The 24511-nt window shown below is 41.5% G+C and overlaps 1 protein-coding gene across 2 annotated transcripts; it reads right to left on the bottom strand.

Annotated features, from left to right (window-relative positions):
* Positions 1-5316: 5316 nt before the first annotated feature.
* LOC123156884 (transcriptional regulatory protein AlgP) lies at positions 5317-12132 on the bottom strand. 2 transcript variants are annotated; one of them, XM_044575078.1, is made up of 7 exons: positions 11202-12132; positions 10699-10857; positions 9876-10025; positions 9215-9391; positions 8532-8689; positions 7173-7258; positions 5317-5883 (listed from the first exon to the last, which is right to left on the bottom strand). In XM_044575078.1, the coding sequence occupies exons 1-2, from the start codon at positions 12115-12117 to the stop codon at positions 10721-10723; spliced, it is 1053 nt and encodes a 350-aa protein (XP_044431013.1). In that variant the 5' UTR covers positions 12118-12132; the 3' UTR covers positions 5317-5883; positions 7173-7258; positions 8532-8689; positions 9215-9391; positions 9876-10025; positions 10699-10720. The 2 variants fall into 2 exon arrangements, with proteins under 2 accessions (XP_044431013.1, XP_044431014.1); XM_044575079.1 differs by lacking the exon at positions 10699-10857.
* Between the last annotated feature and the right edge of the window lie 12379 nt (positions 12133-24511).

The following is a 24511-nucleotide window of genomic DNA, read 5'->3' as shown; positions in this document are numbered from 1 at the left end:
GCTTTCGTCAATTTCCTCGTCTTATCGTTTCACCTCGAACAACAAACTTGACCCCGAGTTTGTGTCGTATCTGTGGCTCCAATAATCTTTTGCTGCATCGGTCCTTTTGCTTGATGCAGTCGTTGATCAATTGCTTCTTCGTGGATCCTCTCGACAACAAATTGTCATGATCATCATCAACATTTTGACTCCTTCCAGGATATCAATGGAATTCTTGATGATAAGTGCCATCCTCGTTCCTTGGTAATTTGAGTTACCATCGACAACATCCTTACCTTCCTTTCATCACAAACTTGATCATGTTATGGAGCTCCTTGCTAACCAGCTTATGTTATGTTCTACCTTGGAGTATTACCATCTTTTATGTCAAGGATATTGTGAGAATTGCTCCACCTCTTGAGAATTCTTGATATAGTAATACTTCTCGCCATCTCCATTCATTTTTTGATCCCCGTGTTGTTTCTAACCTGAATACCGACAATTGAACTAGCAATCCTATTGCTTTGGAGTTAGTGGTCGATAGTTCATTCTTAGACCATTGGTTATCGAACCACCATTCTAACATTGATCATGCTACTTAAGCCCATATTTCGGGTGCACTTTTCAACCAATGTTTAACTGTGTACGTTTTCCTCGAGCATACATCATTATATCATTGATCTGACTAATGTTATCTCCTTGTTCACATAATTGTGGAAACCCATCTTTTGGGAGTCTCAATTAATTGTCGCTGAGTTCATCAGCTACCACCTTATCCCTTCATTGGTTTAATGATGAGCTCTTATTTCGGAACTCGCTTTCCTAGTAAATTTCCCAAGAATCTTACAATGTCGTCTCATCAATTTGTTTTGCACCTTTTCTTCTCAGGCATCCTGAGTCCGAGGTATCCCATCACCGATCAGATCTAAATCTCGGTCTGATATGATGGTTGGAACATTTTTCCAAGAGTTATAACAATGGTCTTTATGTGACCCGGTAAGGTGATGTCATGCCTAGCACATCTGACCGGAGGACCTATTGTTATAGTTTCCTTTTAGCAAGGTTATCCATTCTTCCATGAGGAAACTGTAAGACTTATTCGATAAATTGTTTCCGATGTATCCTTTGTGTATCCAAAGTCAGACCTTTGCTTGAAGACCATGTAGTGCTATCTTGAAGCATGTCACTAGTACTCCAATTTGAAATAAAAACATTTGAAGCACAATGCTAAATTTTCTTTATCAATTATTCAAACAATGTTGTTTGGGTAATGTCATGAACTTCATCTCCCCTTACCTAAATGGTTTTCTACATTATATCCTGCCAAGGGTATCATGCTCTGCTTGTCCTTGGGAAGGATATACCCCCGATATATGTGTTTAAACACATTTTCCTTTCCATTGTTTGGTTTAACCTTTCTTGTGATCTATATGATCTAAGCAGTAATATTCTCCTGCTTGTGTATATACCTCGGTGTACAATTCTATCGGCAAGACCCTGTTACTATTGTTGATGACATTTCGGTAGCCACCGATGGACGAGAACCTTGCCTATTGGCCCGCCTCGTTCAACGAGCAGGAAAATGGTTCTCTTCGTCCCTCGCCCTTGGTATCGATGTTGTTGCCGGCATAACTGACAGGCTACCCTCTGACATGCCTTGCTATTGTGACCGTGCAAGATGTCAGCCCCCTTTCTATTTTTAACCCACATGGTGGGCCCATAACCCACAGTTCCCGGGATCGAAACCTGACTCTCCTGTACACCCTATTGCCAAAGTTGTTCCTCACGCGTGGCCTCATATGTAATTCACGGGCCACCGTCCCAAGTGATCTATTCTGGTAACAGACGCAATACTCAATCTCGTTGCTCTGGACCCCTTTCGCATGTTGTATCAGACATCGAACGATTGCCTATCCGTTTGAAACTTCTCATGGTACCTTCTTACTTTGCTCTCGATAACTTCTTAAGTTTCAATTCGAGAGATACTTATGCTTCTCCCCCTGAGTTAACCGTCCGATGATCAATTTTGTTAGAATCCGGCCTTATAGAGTTTCCCCCCACTTATCCTTTCGTAAGCCCAGTGAAGATCCTGAAAGAAGGACGACAATTTCATCATGATGCATTGAGGCATAGGAGTGAAGACATCAATGCTATGGATCGACCTCTTCGAGGAGAGCAACCAAAGACGAGAAGATTCGTTAGACTTTCGTAACTAGAACTTCCCCCCTTACACCCCTCTTAAATTTCGGGACGAGATTTCTTGTAGTGGAGGAGAATCATGACGCCCGGGTGATTAAGCTACAGAACCCCCCTCGTAATGATGCCACACCACCTCGGTTACTATTGTTAAACTCGCGTTGATTAGGAACCGATTCAAATTCAAATTCAAAATAAAGGCAAACAACAACAATTTTCAAATATTGAAACTAAAATGTTCTGGATGTGCCAATTAATTCATAAGTATATATGGTGAAGAAACCACATTGTTCTAAATGCTTAAATGCTTTAAAATAAATAAAATAGCAGGAAAACAATTATTAAAAGCCATTTATAATTTATAAAATGTTAAAATATTTTCTATTGGATAACCAAATTGTAGTGGCAGTATTATATATAGTAATGCTAACTTAAAGACTATTTTTATAGTTTATAAAACTAAACATAAAAGGAACTAGAAATAAAACAGAAAAGGCCACCCCCCCCCCCCCCCCCCCCCCCCCGCTGGGCCAAGTGGCCCAGCTAGCCACTACACCAGGCCGGCCCAGCTCCCCTGGGTATAACCCCCGGGTCCAGCCCCAAACCCTAACCCACCCCCACTATCCCCACTTCCCCCACCTCTCGATACACTCCGCTCCCTCTCCCTCGCCCGATTCTGGATCGAGCCCCGACCGCGCCGTCGCCCTGCCTCGTCCCCGCAGCCCCTTCCTCGACTCCTCCACCTCCCCGTTCTGGAGCTGGGCGCCCATGCCGCCGCCCGACACCGCAGGACACCGCCGCCACCCGAGGACCGCTCCGCCGCCTCGACCACGCCACCTCGCCGGACTGCCTCCTCGAAGCTATTGTCCCCGTCTACCTCCCCATGCCCCGCTGCCCGAACCCCTACGGCCCCGTGAGCTCCCTCTCTCCCCCTTATGTCCGTGACCGCGGCCGACCACCACCCCTTACGCGCGTCGGTCGCGCTCACCGAGGCCCCGCCCCGCCCAGCATGTCACCGCGTGCGCTCGCGCTTGCCTCCGTTCGCGTGCACGCGCCCGGGCCGTGGTGTCCTCCTCCCACCGTGCGCTGGCCGACTCGCTCTGTTGCGCCCGCTGCCCTTCTCCCAGCCTCACTCCCGCGCCCGCTGACACGCACCACCGCTGCTGCTGGCCTCGCCGGCGGCCATCGCAAGCCCCCTGCCCCTCACCGTGTGCTGCTGCCCGCGCGCCCGCGCCCGGGGCCAGCCCCGCACGGCTTCGCCGATCGGGCGATGCCCGATGCCCGGTGCCTGTGGCGCCCGACCCGCTATGGCCTATGGGCCGCAGACAGCTGGGACCAACCCCCCCTCCCCAGAACGAAAATAGTTTAAAAGGAAAAAATATAACAAATAGAAATAAAATTAATAATAAAATTAATTAATTAACTAAGATAATTAATAAACTTAATTAATCCTCTTAATTAAATTCATTAACCATGTTAATTAACCATAATTATCTGATTAGATAAATAGTTAATGACGATCGGGACCCACATGTCTGTTGACCCAGTCAACAGACGGTTGGCTGATGACATCATGCTGACATCACGCTGATGTTATAATTACAATTTTCTAAATAAATTAATTCTGCTAATTCTAAATATGGATTAAAACTTTAAAAATTAATATATAAAAATTTGTAGCTCGGATGAAAATACTTTGTACATGAAAGTTGCTCAAAACGATGAGACGAATCCGAATACACAGTCCGTTCGTCCGCCTCACATCCCTAGCATAGCAAACACGTAACTTTCCTCCTCCGGTTCATCTGTCCGAAAACGCGAAACACCGGGGATACTTCCCCGGATGTTTTCCCCCTTCGCCGGTATCACCTCCTACCGCGTTAGGGCACACCTGACACCGTTACTTGTCTTGTCATGCATGGATATGTGTATGTTTGCATTATATTTATTGTTTCTTCCCCCTCTTCTCTCGTAGACACCGAGACCGACGCCGCTGCTACCCAGTACGACTACAGTGTTGACGCCCCCTCCTTCTCGGCTGAGCTTCCAGGCAAGCCCCCCCCCCCCCCCCTGATCACCAGATATAGCCTATTTTTCTCTATACCGCTTGCATTAGAGTAGTGTAGCATGTTACTGCTTTCGGTTAAATCCTATTCTGCTGCATAGCCTGTCATTGTTGCTACAGTTGATACCCTTACCTGCAATGCAATCCTAAATGCTTAGTATAGGATGCTAGTATTCCATCAGTGGCCCTACACTCTTGTCCGTCTGCCATGCTATACTACTGGGCTGTGATCACTTTGGGAGGTGATCACGGACATATGCTATATACTTTATACTGTTACATTACTTATGACTAGTAGAATGCCCGTGCGTTGCCACGGGCATTTTAAAAATCTGTCCTGTTCATCATGACCATGTTCTGCTGCAAAAAAAAGATTTATGGATATATGATATTCATCATTGCAATTAATGCTACTAAATTTCTTGATCCATCAAACCATGATAATGAATCTGAGTTCAATGCCCATGTGTTGCCACATGCTAACAAAGTCTACAAAGAAAAATGTAGTGTGACATTGGAGTCATTGACTATCCACATGGGATGATACTTCATGGTCGTCATGTGGTAGACAAATGTGTATCATTATCGCCTTCCTCTCCTCCATTTTCTCGGCCTCATGTGGTAGACAAATGCGTCTCATTATCGCCTTCCTCTCCTCCATCTTCTCGGCCACCACGTGACAATTTGCTTCCTTCCTCCCACTGTCCACCAATCTGTGTTTTCTCCCCCCTACCTTGCACAATTATACTAAGAATCTTGTTCAACTCCAAACAATCTTGTCCATTTGGCCATCTCATAGATTATAGATGACTCACACATGTCGGTTATTCCAATATTGTGACATTGGCAGAATCAACGCACTAAACATGTGATTGTGACCGGGCTTGGTTAGCAGTTGAAACATGCCTAAGATAAAGAAATGTTTACTCAAAACAGATATTTCCAGGGATAATTTTTTGAAGGAAAGGGAGATATTTGGGTTCATCCCAAATTACCGCATATATCTTATGGAACAAATTTCATCAACTCGGCTTCTAAAATAGGACTTCTTATTTGAGGAACATAGAGTTGAGAAATAATAGAAAAACGATGTTATAGATACTCCATGATGGCCTTTCTTTTTATGGCTACAATAGTTCTGTGAAGCAAATAGTGAAGCCTGAATAGCATGAGGTTATTCCTTTTAAAAGGTAAGTCACATGACACCTAGAAATATATTTTTCCTTCCTCTTGGACACAGAATAAGCCAGGTCATTGTATATTGAGGAAATAAACTAATATAACTACAAACAATAACCTTCTCCTTTGCACAACAATCAATATTAATATATCGTTATGACATTATGCTAACGGGTCTTGGGGGTGGCTGCCGCCCATGCGTCGCCCCAACAGGAGCCTCCCCGGTGCAGCCTTGGACTTGGCCGCCTCATGCAGCACAACCGCCTCATTGCCGCCCCACCTCGCGCCACCGCATATATCTTATTAGGTTAGCACCGATCGCGTCAAACATGTACCATTAGGATCCGCACGCACATCAGACGATATTGTCGATTTTATACCTTCTTCCTCCCCAACTATCTTCTCATCTTCACATTTCTAATCCAAACTCGCCATCGTCGTCGATGGCGCAGCCGGTTCGCAACCTGCCATAAAGTTAAATTAAGAACAACACAAATAAACAAGCATTTAGTCCGTTGATCTCATCTCATGATCCAAGTGGCCAAGCCCATGTACAACGCACATCAACAACAATTCAAACACTCGCTCGTTGACGGATAGTTAGTACGATGTCTCCATTATTACTACCACTACACCTGTATTGCTATCGAATATATAGAGATATTTATATATAGTTAGACGCAGGTGTGTTGCTATAACTCTTAAATCAATATGACGTTCATATGTATTTACACTCTTCTCTCAATCTTCTAAAACAAAATTAATTAAGCAGTGAATTTTGAAAAAAATATATGAGCACAAATTATAATCTTAATCCTGCCATACTGTTTTCTGTTCTTTGAAGATGATCAACACTAATAGTGAATTTGGAACATAAGAAAAGTTGAGGAACGTCAGGCACTCTCCAGATTCTTTGCTCATGGCCTACAGACAAAATAATAACAACTATTCAAATAGAGAGATCAAAGTTCAGAACTTCAGACCGCCAATGGACTGCATTTCCTCTTGTTGTGATTGAATGTTTCTTAAAGGATGGTATAATTTGAAATTATGGCCTCAATGAAAAAGCTTTCAAGGTATTCACACATGGCCTACAGTACATGGCTTTTGTGAGTGCACGCTTTGCGGACCTTTCATTCTATTGATCAGTCACAACAAGAATGATATGATTTTTTTTAGTTGTTCCAACTAACAAAAAATGAGCTTCTTGAATAGGTGAAGAATTTATGACAGAAAAGGAGATAAGGGCAAAGCAAACTGGAATGAGCCTTGATTAGGTAGAAGGAAACCCCAAACAGAGTTGCTACAATCTGAAAAGGCTCTAGGTTGGCACAATCCTATTTAGATACTGGGACCAACTTGCGAGGATTCACCTATCTGGATATATATGGCATAAAACATTAACTACATGATTATTTTCCCATGAAGTTCTGTACACAGCTTACAATAAAATAGCTCGGTTCATCTACATTAATTTTTGCTCAGATCAATGGCGGCATGTGACAGAATGGTACACATAGCCTAAGCAAGAGGATTGGGAATAATCCAAAGTGGAAGGCAATACACCAACCATTAATCAACCAAGAATAGTCAAAAAAAATTAAGAGCATGTGCCATACTCATACCAAATGGAGAAAGATTGAAATGAGAAAATGTTTTTCTATGAAGGAACAAAATTAAGACAACATGAATGGATAAAGTAAGAGGATTGGTCCTTTGTAAAGAAGAATTGGGAAGGAAGTACAAATCTAACCTTGGAATGAGGATTGATTATTCTTGTCTATCATCCGAACAAAGCATTTTCTCAAAGCTTTCTCTGCAATGTAGCGCGCTAGCACTCTACAATGCAAAAAAAAAATATCATGAATATATTAGTATGTGAATGTAAATAAGATAATTAATATGAACTCATGTATATGCATTAGATACTTGCTAAAAAAGGAGAAGATAAAACAACAATCAAAACCGACACACATATTCTTTAGAATAAGATAAGGTTGATTGAATAGTATATACAATGTCAACCGGCTTTTTATATCTATTCTACAATATGGGTCAATTCTGACAAGGATCCAATATAATTGAAAAAAGGAATGCACGAACAAAAAAGGGAATGCACAAAATTTCACATCAATTTAGAGGAAATACTTAAGAATGATGAGGAAAAAAATATCTATATGAGTAGCTCACATTTTAAAGCAGGCAGGCACACCTATTCCACAGAGGTTTAGTTTTAGGGAGCTTGTAAAACTAAAAGACGTAAACTATTTTAAACATGTACTATCTTTGGGAAGCTTTAGGAATGTTGTGTATTAAGTAAGAGGCAGGAGTTGTGGATGTTTAAAAAATAACCCCTGAAGAAATATGTGTCTAAACAGATAGGAAATCAAGGTGCTCATGTTACCTTTTGAAGGTAGAAAATCACATGTAAAGAAAGAAGTGAGATATAAGGGATCATATGCATTGATGCTTTTTTTATAGGGTGCACTACTAAAATACTATGGTATAGTGTGTACGCAAATAATGGGCATAAACAATTTATACATGTAGATTATTATGTTAGAAGTATTTAGTATAAACAACCCACACAAAGTTACTGTTTTCTATCTATTATAATGTCATACATGGAAACATGAAACTGGTACGGCTACAATCACTTAGACCTCTCTCTCTCCCTCTCCATGGCCCCTCTCTCTCTCATCATTGGTGATACAACATAAAGAAAAAAGAGAGACTAAAACACATGAGAGCTAGAGGATATACATTTTATCTACATTATAGATATGTACAGAGAAGTAACTGTGGATGTCAATGTTAATGCAACAAGGAACCTAATGGTTTTCCAATGCATATAAGTAGCCTGATCAACATAGTTTCTGAATATATATGTAACTCATTTTATTGATTAGAGTAGCCATTGTATCAGGCAGTTTTGGATCTCTGAATCTCAAGCAAAAAGATTGAAAACCAACTATTTCCTAAAATTACATATCAAAGAATATCCTATTTCAAATATAGATAAAGTGACATACCAAAGCAAGCAAATTTAATAAATATGGGAGATTACTTATTTCCACAAGCTGAATGGAGCTCTCGACCAGCATTTTCTTACCATATAAGGAAGCTCATGTCTAGAGCCGCGGAAGTGCAAACGTCCAAAGATATAATATTGCGCAAAAGGGCTAGGCAAGCTTTCATGGAGTACTCGGCGTTTCAAATGTTCAGAGATGAGACATCCAAATCTGGACATCGCGTCAGTATTATCTCAGACTGCATAAAATGAATTAAAATGTATGAGAAAGATAAAATATTCCTGAGTTTTAGGAAGCTAAGAACCAATTAATATATTTTTGGGCAAGAAAGAAGTGTATAAAATTAGAATAACAGGGTGTAGTACAATATCAATAAATAATTTAAGCTAGGAAAAAAAGAGTACATAATTCAGTCTGGTGTTTTTATTTCCATTCACAATTCATTGACATCAATTTATCTTCTCTCTTCCTTTGTGTGAGACTGCAACTACATATTTAAGTCACATATGTACATGAGCTTTTTTACGCACATAACTAAACTAAGATCATGCTTTCGCTTTTATTCCATGGCTCCGACATCAGTTAACCAGAAGGTTTGATACAATACAATCCATCATCGCTGCAGCAGCCGATACAATCAATTTATAATGTAAAATGGATGGATCAAGCACAAAAAGGCCATGAAAATACAGACATGCATAGATCCACCACCATTTGGAGAAAAAAAATTCATCCACCACTCTCTGGAAAATTCCTTACTTACCGCGGCTCAGTGGTGACGAACACTTCCGGCCTTGGACATCCTCCAACTCGCCGGTGACGAAAGACCGGCTCGTTGTGGAACCGTCGCTCCCAATAGCACAGGAGCTTCCGCGACTCCACCCCCCTCCTGTAGAGTCGCCGTTCTTGAGCGGGCCCAAGCTGGCAGCAGCCCCATCACCTAAACAAATTGAACTGTTAATGATCCAAATCATAGGCACCAATAGTAACTCAAAATGGCAGTAACGAACGCACTGGTGAATCTGAAGCCATGGAAAGAAATTAGTGAAATTCAAAAAAATAAATCTGGGACATCTCTCCGAAGTATGTTAGTATGCTCCAGAATGTCTGAGAACAAAAACAATGTTGAAATGGAAATTACCCCAAATCTGCAGGTACATGTTGCTAACAACAAATTGCACGACTTATAAAATACATCAATTATGTCACAAGCTATCAGGACTTCCGAATCATAATGAGTTTCAAATTTAGTGTACATGAAGAGTCCAACCAATTAATATATGATCTAGAAAAGTAAACATGCGCATTAACTTAAGTACTCTCAATCAAACTAAGCAATTGACTTCGCAAACATGGGATTATAGAGAACCCGGCAATAATAAAGAATGTTTCGGGTTTAAAAATAAGGATGATCAGGGACTAACCTGCGTAAACACGTTTTAGAATGTGTCTCAGTATCTGAGTATATTCATCATTCGACATCTCCTTGATAGTTTCCAAATTTCCAAATTTCCCATGCATCGCCTAGACAGAGCTTGGGGGAGGCTCTCTTCCTCTCATATGCATCTCTTTCCCTGATGAAATTATGAAAGCATATGATAAAACAATGTTAAGAAAATAAAACATTTGCAGACGTCTTTTGTGCAAGTATCTCAACTGTAACTAAGGGTGAGTTGGAAACAACATGTCTCTTACCTTGTTGTCAGGGATAGCTAGCGCCTAGTAAACAAAAATGATTTCAGTTGGAAAACATAATTTCTGGTGAAGTAGCATGATATTTGCGACCAGTCTGATTTGCTTCTATGTATTTTATTGAAGAAGAAAATCTACACCAGCACCAACCAGAACGTGGGAACAAAAAAGAAAACGAAAAAACTGTGTTGGTCATTGCCATAGCTGCAAGTCAATGAATTCTAAGATATTCTCCAACTCAAGAGGTACACCACCGTACATGCAATGCAAGCTACAATCATTATCATCTCTGAATTTTCTTAATTCACAAAAGGAGTCTATTCACCATTAGTCAGTAGAAAGGAGATACAAGTCTTATGCGTAAATAACATGATGGAAAATTAGATGCCAACCATTTATGTGATATTCAAACTTACTATACATTTCAAATTGCAAAAGAAAAAACTTTAGACAAAAGCCTGCACGATTACCGGCTAGATCTCATATAAAAATTTATTCAGAAGCCTAGAGCGGTGATTACTGAATAGTACTAATGCTAGTGTAGAGAGAATTAACTTGTTGTGAAAAGCGGAAGAGGCTATGGCCAAGAGTTTGTTGCGCCCAAAGGGTATGGCATCCTCCCGTGGCCGGCAGCAACGTGCAGCGCCCAGGATCCGCCGTCCATGGCGTCCTCCTTGACGCGACAGTTCCCGCTGTCCAGCGCGCTCTCAATGCCTGGGAAAAAAATCCCGCCCAAATCAGGATCCAGCGCAAAAAAAAATAACAGACTCCCAAATCAGTGGCGATGCAGGGCATCGTCAGAGGGGCACGGATGGCACGCAGACAAAATCCATGATACGGCCATGGCGGCACCAATCTCTGCCGGGGAAGAAAAGAACGGCGCCATCGCGTAAGAAGGGCCAGCCGCTTGACCCGGTGCCTGCGAGGTCGTCGCTTTCCTCGACGCGACCCTCCATGCGATTAACGCGACCATGCCCTGCCGCGGCGTCCGTGGGGATCCGCGGCGTCTGAACAAGCATAAATTGCAAGCCATCAGGATTCAGGAAGCAAGAACTCACCGGTGGTCGGAGTCACCCAGGCGCACCGGCTCCTCCCTCGGACGGCCTCCGGCGTCACCGGAGCGGCAACCTCCGCGACATCAGCATGCTTCTCCACCACCTTAGACACAGCCTTCCCACGCTTGGGCGCGGTCGGCCGGGACCAGCCCCTCTCCGTCCTTCCGCCTGGGGCCCGGCCGCGGAGCGACTCCACGGAGGCCTCCGAGGAGCAGGACGCGTTGAGGTTCACCGCCGGCGCATCTTGCAGCTTCCTCGGCGGCGGCAATGGGGACGAGTTCCCCTTCCTAGCGCCGCCGTCGCCAACAGCAGTGGCGGCCCCCGCGTCCTTCTTTGCGCCCTGCAACTCATCCTCTTTGGTCGGGTCAGCGGCCGGAGGCTTCTCCGGTGCCTTCCACAGCGGCTTGGGAGAAGGTTTCCGCCGCAGGGGGAGGGTGGAGGCGGCGTGGCCGGCGCGGGCGGCGGCGGGAGGCGCCGTCGACGTGGCGGGTGCGCGGCTTGGCGTGGCAGCCCCCCATGGGGCGGGGCGGGCGGCGGATGGGATCTGGATCTGGATCGCGGAGGATGATGCAAAGTTTGGGGAGGGACGCAGGCGCGGCGGCGGCGGGATTCGGACAGCGGAGTCGATAGGGAGGACGGCGGCGCAGGCACGGTGGCGGCGGGCGGTGCACGGCGGGGCGGAGCAGGAGGTGGCGGCGAGATGGATGTCGAGGTGGGATCGAGGAGGCAAGGTCGTGCGGGACTGCGGGGTGGCTGGGCTATTTTTTTTCTTTCGTAAACCGGTGGACGAAGGCGTGGCAGTAGGGATGTGACGAAGGTTAACCGACGAAAAACCGGACGAAAATGGTGGGACGAAAATTGACCGACGGAGACTACCAACTGCTCCATTAGGAGTAGAGATTTTGTAGGTTTTGTGCATATGTTGAACTGAACATTGAGCATTTTAGTTTCCATATGTTTGTGTAGATGCTTGCTAGATGTTAGCTAGGGTTTCTGCTGATGTTTGCTAGATGTTTGCTAGGGTTTTTGGAGATGTACCTATAGTACTTTGAGCATTATTATAGGGTTTGTGCAGATGTTTGCTACAACTTTGAGCATTTTTTTCAATATGTTGCAGACCGTCTTGCTGTGCATGACGGATAACAGAAGACATTGACCATTTTATAGAAGGGGTACAGCTGTGCACCTTTCATGCACCTGTTGCTAGGTATGGTGTATGTTTTTACTTAACTTTCTAAGAAATCCTTTATTGGTCAGCTGTTGCTATGTTATCAAATACCATAACGCCCCGTTTGGATGTCTCCATTGCAGCCAAGGAAATGGAATTGGTAATCATGTGACCTCAATACAGATGTTTGGTTGTACACCGAATTCGTATTGGAAACACAGGGCCAATTCAGGGTTGTTTTGCCTACCACGTAAAGCTCCCTCCCACGATTCGGAGGGCTCCCGCTCCGTTTTCCTCTGAATTGCCCATCTCCCGCAAACCCGTTCGATCCCAGCGACCAGAAAAGAAAAGAAGGGAGACGAGAGGGGATATCGGGGCAACCTAGCTACCAGAGCGGCGGCGACGAACCGCGGCGCTCGGCGGCGGCGCAGATCTGTCCGTCCCCTGTCTCCCCCTCTCCTTCCATCCCCTGTCCTGATTGCTCCGCCCATACCGCACCCCTCCGCTCCTGGTCTCTGTCTCCAGCGGCGACCACCATCGAGACCGGTCTCCATCCCCACCCCGGCCGGTGGACGAGAGGAAGCCCGGCGGCGTCCACCATCCTATCCGACGGCGGCGGCGACCACCATACCATCGCGTCTCATGGCCATGTGAAGCAAGAGGATAGAGGTACAGGTGCAAGGGGTGATAACCAGCGGTGACCGTGGCAGGCTGCCCATTATCTGTACATAGTGAACTAGCAAATGGATTGAACTGCAGTTAGTGCAGATAAGTAATTTGAGGACTTGAATACTTGCTGACTTTTTTACTGAAGCTCATGTGTACCAGAAATATTCAGTGATTGCCTCTCTTACTGAATGAACATTGCATGTTAGATAGGTGAAGTAGTACAGTGCTTGCGTATGCCTAATTTGAGGAGTATCAAGCTGGATGCCCTATTCTGAATTTCAGCAGTACAAATTGAGATGACCTTGTGCTGCTAGTAGACTGCTTGTGGATTGATAATTAGATGACTCTGTATCTATGTGATTGTTTGTGCACCTCAGAAGTACTATCTGGTAGAATATTTATTATTTTTTACTGCTATATATTCATTTAATTTTAGTCATGTGTAAGAAGATTTCAGTTTTGAGTCATGTAGAACAAGTTATAATCTTCATTGTGATGTAGCCATGCAATTCCAAACTTTGTCATCCAAACATGATTCGGTATTGAAACCTCAAAAGCATTTCAAGGGTCAATTCAGTGAACAACCAAACAGGCGAATTCGTATTCATGCCATTTCAGTTTCCTCACTGAATTGGAATTTCAGTCCAATTCAATACAGAGCTCTTCAATACGGACATCCAAACAAAGCGTAAGGTGTTCAGAAAACAAGTCATGAACCAATGGAGGTTAAACTATCGTAGATTGTGGTGTGCCATATAATTAGCTTATGCAGAATCAACTGCTTTAATTTGAATTTGTGCAAATTTACCAAATTATCACAAAAGTACACTCCCAAGAAAAGTTATCACCTGAGGATGAATTATTTGGAATGCATATCTCAAAGTAACATGTTTACTGATTTCCTATTATTAGCCACTGCTATTACGAACCAGACCCACTTGTGAAGGCCACATTAACATTTGCAGGAGCAGCACTGGCACCCATTGCCCTGATGTACTGATGAGGGCCAGAGCGAACTGGGATGCATGTGGCGAACAGAGGATGTATATGTCAGCTCCCTCACCTTCAACATGTCGATTATATGTGAGGGCTTCTTCTTATTTTTCGTTCTCCAATTTTAATTTTTATTATCCATGTGGAAAAAGATTTTAGGTTGTGTCCTCTCTTTTAATTTAATGCTCAGCCATGTCCTCTTCCAATTGAAAGCTATCCATATTGACAGCTCCTATTATTAATGTGGGTGCTTTACTCTTCATATTTTGATGCCTATGCATTTTACTGGAAATATTGTATGGAGGACTAAAATTCTTCATGTGAAAGTAACCATAGTAGAACTAAGATTAGTATAAACCATTTTCATGTATGATTTCTTTTCAATTTCTAGCAGTGTATAATTGTTGTTTGTGAAATTTAGGATTGAATTAAACAAAACCCGAAAATTCTTAACACCGGTGCAAAGCACAGGGCTTTTATTACATGAAAGGACTTATTATTATGACTATCATAATATTAAGATTTTCATAATTGTTTTTTTGATCTCTGCCATGTTAAGAATTCCATGCATGCTAATTTTGCTATATAATGTGCTTAAGAAAATGGCGTGTTCATAATTGCCAGCAAAATTTTGTAGATGAACATACAGGAAATGCAAGATAAATCATACTTTTGATAGAATATCTCAACCAAAGATGATCCTAGTATAAGAAATATAACACTATTAGAGAATATAAAGATCCAGAATTGTTCGTACCTAGAGGAAGTCGCCTTAAAGATGCTCCTTGCTTACACAAGGTACTCCTTGGGAAATTTTCGTCCAGGTCAGCTGTTCTGATGGCCGAAGGAAGAGCAAGGAGGGGGAGGAGGGATGGCAGAGAAGGTTAACATATATATAGGTAGGACATGCGGAGAATAACTGGGTAGCAGATCAAAGCTGAATATAGTTCTACCATATATAACAATGTTTTCTACCATATATACCACTGTTGATGGTGCAGATCTCTTTCCTTTTTCCATAAAATGCACACCCGTTAATAAATAAGCAAATAACAAAATAATCATAACTTTCTAATTAATTAAATTACTGTATTAATTAAATAAAAAGATGTTCATTGCTTGCATGCCAAATTTAGCTACAACAAACAAAAATCACAGCATGCACACTACTCATCTTCCACAATTACTAATTTTGTATGATTTAACAGTTTGTACTAATACTTCATTCCATACTTTGGTAGTAATGTACAGTCTCATTATGCTTGTTGCAGTTGTAATATCTGAGAGACCACACATGTTAGATGAATGCTGTCAATTCCAGATTATCCATGGTTTCCCGATGCCAAAGGTAACCAATACTAATTGTGGATTTATGGAATCAACATTTTATTTTAGCGTTGATGTTGATCAGTACTAATTGACGTTGTATTTACCTATAGTTATTTTTGCCAATTATAATTCATGACTTTATGGATCTTTTGATCGTGGATGTACTTTACTATTTAGGGTTGCTCGTGTGTTAATGTGGGAGTTGTAGGATTTATACAAGCATATTAAGTTATAAATCTGCTACGTACTATACATGTAATAAAATTTGCATTCACTGCTACGATTCAGCATTTCGTGTCAGCCTAGGACCACATACAACATATGAATATTCCAGTAAATTGATAAATCTTGGCCTACCTAGCAACCTCTAAATATTTGCAACAAAAAGACACCAAATGTCTATCTTCTGCCACCTAGAGATCCCCAAGACCACCGGTTCTTTCAATCAAATGGATGATTAATCACTACAAATCGACATTAGCTCCCCCAATAAAGTCCAAACCAAACTGTGACTTGAGAGGGAGTTAAACAGATCGAGTTTAATCATGGTCCCACATATTTCAAATTTTCCTTGCTATTGTTACTTTGATCTGTGCACACAAATAGTCAGGGAATAACTGTCATACACAGAGCAATTAGGCGGGAGGAAGACATAGAGGAATAGTACAGGCTACATAGTATGTTATCTGAACCACCGAATCGAGCACAACCAGCTTCCTCTTTCCAGCGCCAAAGCCATCAACCCCTCTGCATCCTCCGTGAGCAGAGCAGAGCACAGCCGGCAGCACGACAACACGCATGCTTCACGACCTTACAGGAAACCCATCTCCATGCTTGGGCGCAGTCGTGACACTGCACACCAAGGCACCTACTGCGTACAGCAGGCCGGCGGCGCGCTCCTTCAATATGCTCTCTGACCGCGCCGCCGACAGAGCAAAGCCTGTCTGAGGAAATGGCTGAATTTATCTTCACCTGCGCCATGAATGCGTGGCTAAGACCTGCTCTTGTCCCGGATGCTGTACCCAATACCTCGGCTTCTTGCTCGTTCTCTTCTTCCTTATAGTATTGCTGCACATCTCAAATTCCTAGCGTGGCAGAGGTCAGAACATAGGGCGAGTGAGAGGGGCATGGTACCGGCAATCTAGTGGAATATGATAATGGAGGAAGAAGGATAACTCTTGATGCGCCACCCCCGCCCTGTCAACGACCGTTCGTCGACGTCCAAGCCAATAATGATCCATATCTAACATACTTCCGCCTCCACATCCTTCTTCGGTTTGCCTTAGGCGACATGAGCAGTGTGGGCGATAGTTAGTTGTGGTTGGAGGCGCTGGAAACCAGTGGGGTTTTTTAGGGAAAGAGCAGCGATCGGGAAAGGGGCACGGGGATCTACTATCAAGATCGGCATGGGGAGTGATTCTAACGGCGGAAAATGATAGTAGGTGCAGAAACAGTTGGAGGCACAATGCTGCCGCCGAAAGATGTAAATATCCTCTGCACACACATGCATTTGCCGTAGAACATTAAACTCTGGCTGCTCATCTAGTCTAGCGTCAAGCCCTATTACACCAGTACAGCTTCCGAAATGGAGCTAAATGCTCAGTCATGGCAGAAAACCAAATGATTCGTTCATGATGTTGCAACAAAATAGATTAATAATCCAACAATATGGTAATAAAACCAAACTTCAATAATACCAAAACAGCATAAAGTTCGAATAGGTTGATAATACCAAAACATCCTAATCTTTTTGAACATACGTCTATAGAGGACCCCACTAACTTATTATCTAATTATTCATATCAAAAATAAATAATTATCAAAACGTTCCATAAAAAATCTGTAGTGTAGGCAAACTTTCTTGGCATATCTGCATGCATCAGTCCTTCTTCAGTTGCTTAAAACCCTCAGGGCCGCTTAATCTCTGGCGGGATGTTTGCAGCAGCTTCATTGCCTTTGAACATTAACATGTGGACCGTAGCTTGATGTTTGAGCTGTATAGGATCCTAGGAAAGGTGCAAAAACTCAAAACATTTAATAAACTGGTTGGATTTTAATTAGCACACATCAACTCATCTTTTTTGTACTTACGGTAGTGTTCATCCAGCCCATGCTACGCAAACGACCAATCTGGTAGGCCATCTCCTGTAGCACAAAGAAGCCGGAGTGTTTGCTGCGACAAAATAAATAAATATTAAACATTATAAAGGTCTGCATCTTATATATGTGATAAATTTAGTATTTTACCGACGAGCAGCACAGGACATGGTATCTTGTTCCCAATCCATGATTTGGTTATTCCAACCAGCGATCCTAGTCTGCAACACAGTGTTGAATTCTTCCTTCAGCAGTGTGATTTCCTTCCTCATCAATATGTTATGAGTGCTATCTTCAGGATCAAACGTGTTGAAGGACGGATCCATCACGACAACCCTCCTCCTCAGCCGGTTGACTACAAGTAACCCGTATGACGAATCCGAAAGTTTCAAGGATAGTAGATACTGTGGCAGATCGACACATATCAATTGCTATTATAGTAAGTAAAACTAACTTTAGGAATGAGCTTCTCTTATAATTATAGAGTTGAACACATCATATTTAGGAAGAGGCTGGACCACAACATAGTTAATCAGCGTCGTGATGCGCTCTCCTTGAGTCATCCAGGAGTACCTCAGGGCCTGTGACTGAGCATGAAACTGCAAGTCGAAATAATGTTTGCTCCCAACCCAGTTGGTGCCTGCGGTCCTCTCTAATTCAGCGCTGGCAAGCTTACGTACAACAAGGTTGAAGCATTCGGGATGAAGTTTTGTATGAAAAAAAGGGTGTCCTGGATCATTCGGAGGCTGATGTCGATCTGGTACGGCCGGGAGCTTCTTATCCATATTAAGCTGGAAAAAAATGCCCAACAAAAGACATCAATGGTCGTCTTCTAGTTTAACTTTGTCTATACTAACCTATAAACCGAATTCATGTTTAGATCGCATGACATTGCACGAGGTCAGATTGTCCTCACCTAGATGTACATACACGTATCAAATCTAGAACCTTAATTCATGGGTTGTGCATGTCACTCTTCATGTAGCGTCGGATTGAACTAAAAAACTTATACATGTACATATGAATGTTTTAAGATTGCCCATCTAGCTATCTTACCTTGGTGTGTAAAACAGTTTTCCAGCATTATCTGTATATAGTAAAATAATGTATAATAAGACAACTTACTTTAATGTATCTTGGTCTCGAATGCCCATGATAAAGTGAAATATGTTTGTAGTGCATCTTCAACGGCATGCATTGGTGGGTGCAAAACATCCATGGGCGCAGGCACATCCTCCTGGGGACCGGGAACATCCTCCTGGGCCGCAGGCGCACCCTCTTCAGGTGCATGTGCAGCGTTCCCAATGATCGCCTCCATTGGATATAGAAATTTAGTTCTTTACTTCTCGATCGGAAATTGCTGATGGGATATATGTGAGTTTGGGTGGGTGGTTAAATAGTAGGCAGATGGAGTTTATAATTTTGTTACCGTGACATCTAATAAATTGGAGAGTTGATATTGCCTTCCAAATGATCAACGTCGTTTAATTAAAGCAGTTATTCATTTCCATCTATAACATGTTATAAATTGTGGACGGATCTGATCTTTCTACCAGTATCAGATAATATATTCCCGATTACATTATTTCAGCCCACTTTGTCTGTGAATACAACAGGAAAGGAAGTAAAATATACTTCCTTTTCCTCCTCCCCGTGGTCGTCTGTATGTACAAGCATTATATCTTTATTAGGGTAATCATATCTGTAGATTTAATACAATCTTATTTTACTATCACAGACAAAGTGGAATATTTAATTTATTAACTCATAATAATCTATACACCGAAGGATTGCAACGGAGTATGTCTGCTAATAAATCAGAGAAGATGTAAAAGATCCAAACATGTTTAAAACAAATTTGTTTATTTAGTATTTCTTTAAGTTACAAAATAGTTTTTATGATGTATTTCTTTAGTATTTCTTTAAGTTACAAAATATTTTTTAAACAAAATAGTTTTGCACAAAAAAATGCAATAGATACAATTTGTGATTTGTCTATTAAAATATTAAAGTTGTAAAAGTGAAATTATATTGAATTTTTTGATCACTTATTTTCTCACTGAAAAATAATGCTTTGGACTTTTTATGTCACTTGTTTGCTTGGCTGTATATAAACTAATTGTAGTTATCTATTGATGTTTTGATTTGGCAGCTATTATTATACGTCCCGTTCGACTGCATATGAACTCACTTTACAAGACATTCGTCATGTAGCTATTAGAATAAATCCCGTTAGACTGGTATGAGATTTTTTCTTCTTTCTTGAACTCGTCGTGCTCATGGTAACATGGGAATTACTTGAAACTAATGTATGGTATTACATGTTTCTGTTTTCAGTGTAAATGTGTTCATTTACCAACCTAAGCTTGGTCAATCTACAATCAGGGACAGCCTTGATGCCTTCTCATGTAAGAGTAAGATCCACATCATTTAAATAACTTGAGTCCATTACATCATGATAATAGGGTCAAGCTCCACTTTAATTTGCAGGTAAAGCATGCAGGAAATGATTGTTGACTTACAATAAGCTTTGAGTACGAGGTAATTACTTTCCATCAGCCATAGATTTATGACAAGTGCTTTTCTTTTACACCGATGTTGATAAGTAGGCATTGTCGTGTTAGTTATATATAGTTCGTATTGCCATCAGGCTAGTTCATGACTTTGCAGTTTTAATTGACATGATATTTCGAGTTATAGGCTGCGTCGCATAATAAATGTTTAATATATCCAAAATAAAAAAAAAGAATTTAAAAGTATGTAGTTGATGCTCCCATCATATTGGACGATGGCTTAAACCAATCTATGACCTCTTCCCGCTTCAAGTTCGATGCTTCCTGGCTTCTAGTGGTGGTATTAATCAATATTATTGCCACCAAGATTTATAGCCTTCTAAAAAATTCACATTGATCCTTTGGTCCCATGGACTACTGGCACAAATGCTCGTATGATCTTCGTAAGTTTCTTAGGGGCTGGTCTCTTAACAGATAAGCGGAGACCCGCAGGGAGTAAAATTCATTATAGGGCCAGATCGCGGGCTTGGACCTTTTAGCAGATGCGATAGGCTTCTCGGAGCATGATTGGTCAGTCCGATAAAACCTTGAATCCGCTCTGGTGCAGCTGCATCAGCAATGAGAGATCAATTGGCGTCAGCGTGGTACCCTCAATTGGACTCTTAAAGGGGACTCCCCAATGACCTACTTCAGCGCCCATACAATGGTAGTAGAAGATAATGTTTTAGATAGCCTTATCATACATGTAGTTACGACTTCGGGTCAATCCCTCATCATATGCCATGTTGTAGAATTCTTCTCATCTCTTTTGGGGGATAAGCAGGAGTGTGGTCTCTCTATCTATCCCTCTATATGGGAGGTCATTAACTCTGCCAACCGGAAGGCAGCCTCTGGGCCTGATGGGCATTTTATTCCCTTGTTCAAATATTTAATATATTGAAAACAAAAAAAGTATTTAAACCTACATATACGATCCAATGCATATTATAGCTATCCGTATTGCCAAATAGATAATTCTCAATACGATCCCTAACAAAGATATAGTAGACATTTATCTGCGACATACGAAAATGCAATTGACCATATTCAGTCGTATAAAACCCTCAATGCCGCTTTAATTTCATCTGGTATGTTTCCAGCAGCTTCATTATTTCTTATCGTGAGCATCTGGACCAGCAGGTTCTTTCTGAGCTGTATTGAATCCTAGAGAAGATGAAAGAAATAGTCATTTTTAAATTGCTGGAAAATAGATCGCACGATAAACCTCGTTGTTGTGTACTTACGCGAGTGGTCTTCCTACCAGAGTCAGTAGTACCATTCTGGTGGGCCATCTCCTGTAGGACAAGTAAAGCGGAGTCTTTGCTGTTTCAAAAAAAGACTATATTAAAACTATAACGGTCTGCTCATAACGCGTGTGATCGATATACTGTATTACCGCCTGCCATTTGAAACGATGCCGTGCGTTGACCAGTCCATCAGATTGGTATTCCAACCAGGGATCCTCATCTGCAACACTTTGTTGAACTCTTGTTTCAACATTGTGATTTCCTTCCTCGTTTCAGTGTTATGAAAGTTGTATGATCCACCATATACGTCGATTGATGGATCAATTGGGAGAACCCTCCTAGTTTCCATGTCGACTACAAGTAGTCCGTACGAAGAATCCACATAAGCAAATGGTAGTAGATACTGTCGTAAATAGACACATGTTAGTACAAAATGGAATTAGCAAATTAAATTATAAGAATGAGTCTCTTACAATGTTAGAGTTGAACACATCATATTTAGGAAACGGCCGAAGAATGGCATTGTCAATCAGCACCGCGGTGCGTGTTTCTTGCTCCATCGAAGAGTGTATGAGGGCCCGTGCCAGAGAATGAAACTGCAAGTCGAAAAAATGTTTGTTTCCAAGCATTCTTGTACCTGCAATGCTCTCTACTTCAGCGCTAGCAAGCTTACGAACTGCAAGATTGAAGCACTCGGGATGAATTATTCCAAATAGGCTAATTGTTTCCTGGAGCATCCGTAGGCTGATTTCAATCAGATATGGTCGTTCGCTTCTAATCCAGATTGTGCTGCCCAAAAAATGCAGACCAATCTTTACCAAATCACATTTAGACACACTATTTTGTATAATATAAAGCAGTGAAAAAAAGTTACTTAATTTAAAACACGCTAGATCGTTTGTTATAAACTGGTAGCTATTTTGTGTTTAATAATGTTAGCTTATCATAAAAATAAAATGGGCACATGTACCACATAAAAAATGCTGTGATACAGTCACATAAAATATTTAGCAACGGTGAAACAGTGCAAAAGATATATACACTAATATATATAACACCTAGACAACCAAACATAATTAGTGGACTATCATGGTTAATTATGTCTAGCCTGCTGTGTTGCCCAACCGATATCGCCGTGTACAAGAATGATATGAAGAGCAAAACAACTTACTTTAGTGCCTCATCGTCCTGGACAACAGTGATAAACTGAAAAATGTATTCAACGGCATCTTCTAGGGCATGCGCGTTGCCCGCAGCCTCCTGAGGGGCGGGCAACGCATCTTCTAGTGCCAGCTGAACATCCACTGGCTCGTGCACAACCTCCATTGATGAGAGTCGTGAGTGATCGAAAATTGGTGAAGACTGGGGTGGGTGTTGAAACAGGAGTTCGTCGTTGGTTATATGAAGGGATCAGTATATGTTATGGCAGCTGCATCATATAGACTTGTGTGCCTTTCAAATAATACGGAAACTTCCATTGTTGAAAGCCGCATAATAAGCAAATTTTTAATTACGCCTGATTTTCAGCATCGGATGCATTAAGTGTCACAACACATAGTACATAAGGCATATGGAAGGTGCCACATATCATTCCATCCGACAATGTCTATATTATTCATTTCATAGTATAAAATATTTTCAGCTGTGAACGGAACATATCTTTGTACGATAAGTGGAAGGTGTCCGATACATTTCCGAAACAAAACATATGAAGAAACCGGCCTTCTATTACCAAACAAACTTTCTATATAATTTATGTATATTTAATCTGTTCACGTGTACTCTAAAATTGTGTCTACATTTATTTGCAAACTGTTCAACGTGTGTTACAAATCATTGTGCATAATACAAAATTATATAAATATGTTAAGACATGGCATACGTGTTTATAGGAATGTTAGAATAATTTTACACAAGATATTTTGTATTACATGTAGGTTGGTTAAATATAATTAGCGCTTACTATTTTTTTAGTGCATGATGTTCCTTAACAAAAAGTACTTCTATAATTTCCTAATACACGGGAATTTCTGAACTATATGTTGAAAGGTGTTTCCTTCAAATGCATGAACACCTCATTCTAATTTGCCATAACAAAAACTCTAGAAATGATGATATGGTCCATAGGCAACTGTGCGTTGCAACGGGGTACATATAACATGATCTAAACTATACCATGTGGAATAATCTATATCTTTACCCTTAATTGAATTATGATACTACAACCCACTTCTTTAACATGCATTGATCCATATTTTAAGCGCACGGGTATATCTCCATGGAGAGAAAATTTTCAGATATAAAACCTCGTTCTTGCCGATGCACGTCTAGATGTGTTTTAAGTAGAATACGTGGCACATATAAATCAATGTTTGAGTATAGTTTTCATATAGTTTTATGTTTGAGTGCCACGTATGAACGTGGAATAACAAAGACACATCTACTTATGCCTTACAGATACACATAGGAAGCCTTTTAGAAATAAATATCCCCGCAAATTATTTCCAGAGTTTACTTGATCAATAAAATATAGCTTTAATGTGTATAGTAACAATATGTTAGTGTACAATGGCCTTTTAGTCCCGCAAGTCTTTAAAGAAAACGTAAGAGTTTATAATGATCATATTCATGAGAAACATATAAGTCGTAAAGGTAAAAATGAAGCAACTATTGTTTGTTATATATTCCAACATCAACATAATCCTTACATGCGCGCGTTCGTGCACTACAGTGTTACGATCGATAAGGCATAAATGGAGGAGGGATAAGAGAGGGAGATCATGGACCATAGTAGTGGCGGATGGGCCCAAACATGCATCGGCGGAGGCGTGGGTGCGCGTGTTGTTATTCCTCGATCATGCCTATGTTGGGATCGCACGAGGGGAAGATGACTTTCATGGCTTTTCAATAAAACGACTAAGTGGATCTGCTGTTTCCTTTCATGGCTATTGTGAAAAAAGGAATGATGGGGGAGAGACGGCTCAAGGACGACGGCATAAGCCGATATACTGAACACTGCGTATTATGAAGGTATATATATGTATAATACACTAATCATAATGCCAAAATGATAATTCTCAATTCGATCCATAACAAATTGTAGAAGCCATATATTTGCGACATTTCAATATGCATCAGTACATAGTCAGCCGTCCAAAACCCTCATTGATGCTCTAATTTCGGCTGTGATAGTTCTGACGGCCATTGTTCCTACCTTGAACAACACGATTGACGTAAGCACGTGTTTCATCAAGTGTC

The sequence above is a fragment of the Triticum aestivum genome, chromosome 7B (assembly GCF_018294505.1).
Source record: "Triticum aestivum cultivar Chinese Spring chromosome 7B, IWGSC CS RefSeq v2.1, whole genome shotgun sequence".
Classification (NCBI taxonomy): Eukaryota; Viridiplantae; Streptophyta; class Magnoliopsida; order Poales; family Poaceae; genus Triticum; species Triticum aestivum.
The sequence above is the reverse complement of the archived record's forward strand: the minus strand, read 5'-3'. Positions and strand labels throughout refer to the sequence as shown.

What these genes read in the sequence shown, in the direction of transcription:
- LOC123156884 (XM_044575078.1), bottom strand. Translation starts at nt 12,117, where the DNA reads ATGCACAAAACCTACAAAATCTCTACTCCTAATGGAGCAGTTGGTAGT. An exon ending in CTGGGTGACTCCGACCACCG is followed by an intron (nt 10,858 to 11,201) that starts GTGAGTTCTTGC and finishes TTTTTTTCCCAG; the next exon opens with GCATTGAGAGCGCGCTGGAC.